The 766-nt window shown below is 47.9% G+C and overlaps 1 protein-coding gene across 1 annotated transcript in view; it reads left to right on the top strand.

The window, feature by feature from the left end:
• The first annotated feature begins 609 nt into the window (after positions 1–609).
• UBE2Q2 (ubiquitin conjugating enzyme E2 Q2) overlaps positions 610–766 on the top strand; it is a 54,588-nt gene continuing 54,431 nt past the window's right edge. The window contains exon 1 of the mRNA XM_026855926.1: positions 610–735. Coding sequence (XP_026711727.1) covers positions 625–735 — 111 coding nt within the window. The 5' untranslated portion in view covers positions 610–624. The remainder of the gene's footprint in view (positions 736–766) is intronic.

Here is a 766-nt window from a genome sequence, read left to right as displayed (position 1 = left end):
AAGATTAGAGTTCTCACCACTTGACAAGATTCAGCTTGTGGTTTGTGAAGTGCTGCCAGTTTCTCTGGAATTAAAGATTTATATAAAATATCAATGTTTAAAAAAAAAAAAGACAAATCCTTATTCCAGGTTTGTGTATGTATGTGCATGTGTGTACTGCATTAATTAAAAGCCGGTTGGGAAATAAGAAGGATACTCTGCAGCAGTATTGCTTGTTTTGATTGAGGTAATCTCTTTATGCCATGTGGGAGCTGGTCCTTGTCAACTCTCTACAGACAAAACCAAGATGGGAAGCGACAAAGGTGCGGAGCTAATTTTCCAGTGTCTGGAAGTGATAGAAACCGAGGCAGCATCTTTTGATCCCCGAATATAGTCTTCACTCACTCCTTCACTCTGCTTTCATGCTTCGTAGTGCTTTTTCTGGATGTAGAATGTTGTACGGTTACAGAGGAACTTGAACGCAACACTAACAATTTTTCTTGGCCTCTGTACTGCTGCTTTCCAGCCTGCAAAGATCGACACCAGGTTTTATTTGTATCGATCCGTCAGAAACGCCGGGACAGGAATCCCCGGTTTGCGCTGGCTGACCTCTAGGAGTACTGACAGGACTGACAGGACGCCGAGATGACAAGCGCAAACCCAGGCTGCGGTTTTTCTCAGCAGAAAAGGAGTGCGGTGAGGCGGGAGGACCGCGTGCCCCGCCGCGGGGCTGAGCAGGAGAGGAGGAGACAAGGGGTGAGCAGGCAGCGCGGCCGGGCCCCGGGCC

This window comes from Athene cunicularia (assembly GCF_003259725.1).
Source record: "Athene cunicularia isolate RWA chromosome 10 unlocalized genomic scaffold, athCun1 chr10_part1, whole genome shotgun sequence".
NCBI lineage: Eukaryota > Metazoa > Chordata > Aves > Strigiformes > Strigidae > Athene > Athene cunicularia.
Note: the sequence above shows the minus strand (reverse complement) of the source record. Positions and strands in the feature narration are given on the sequence as shown.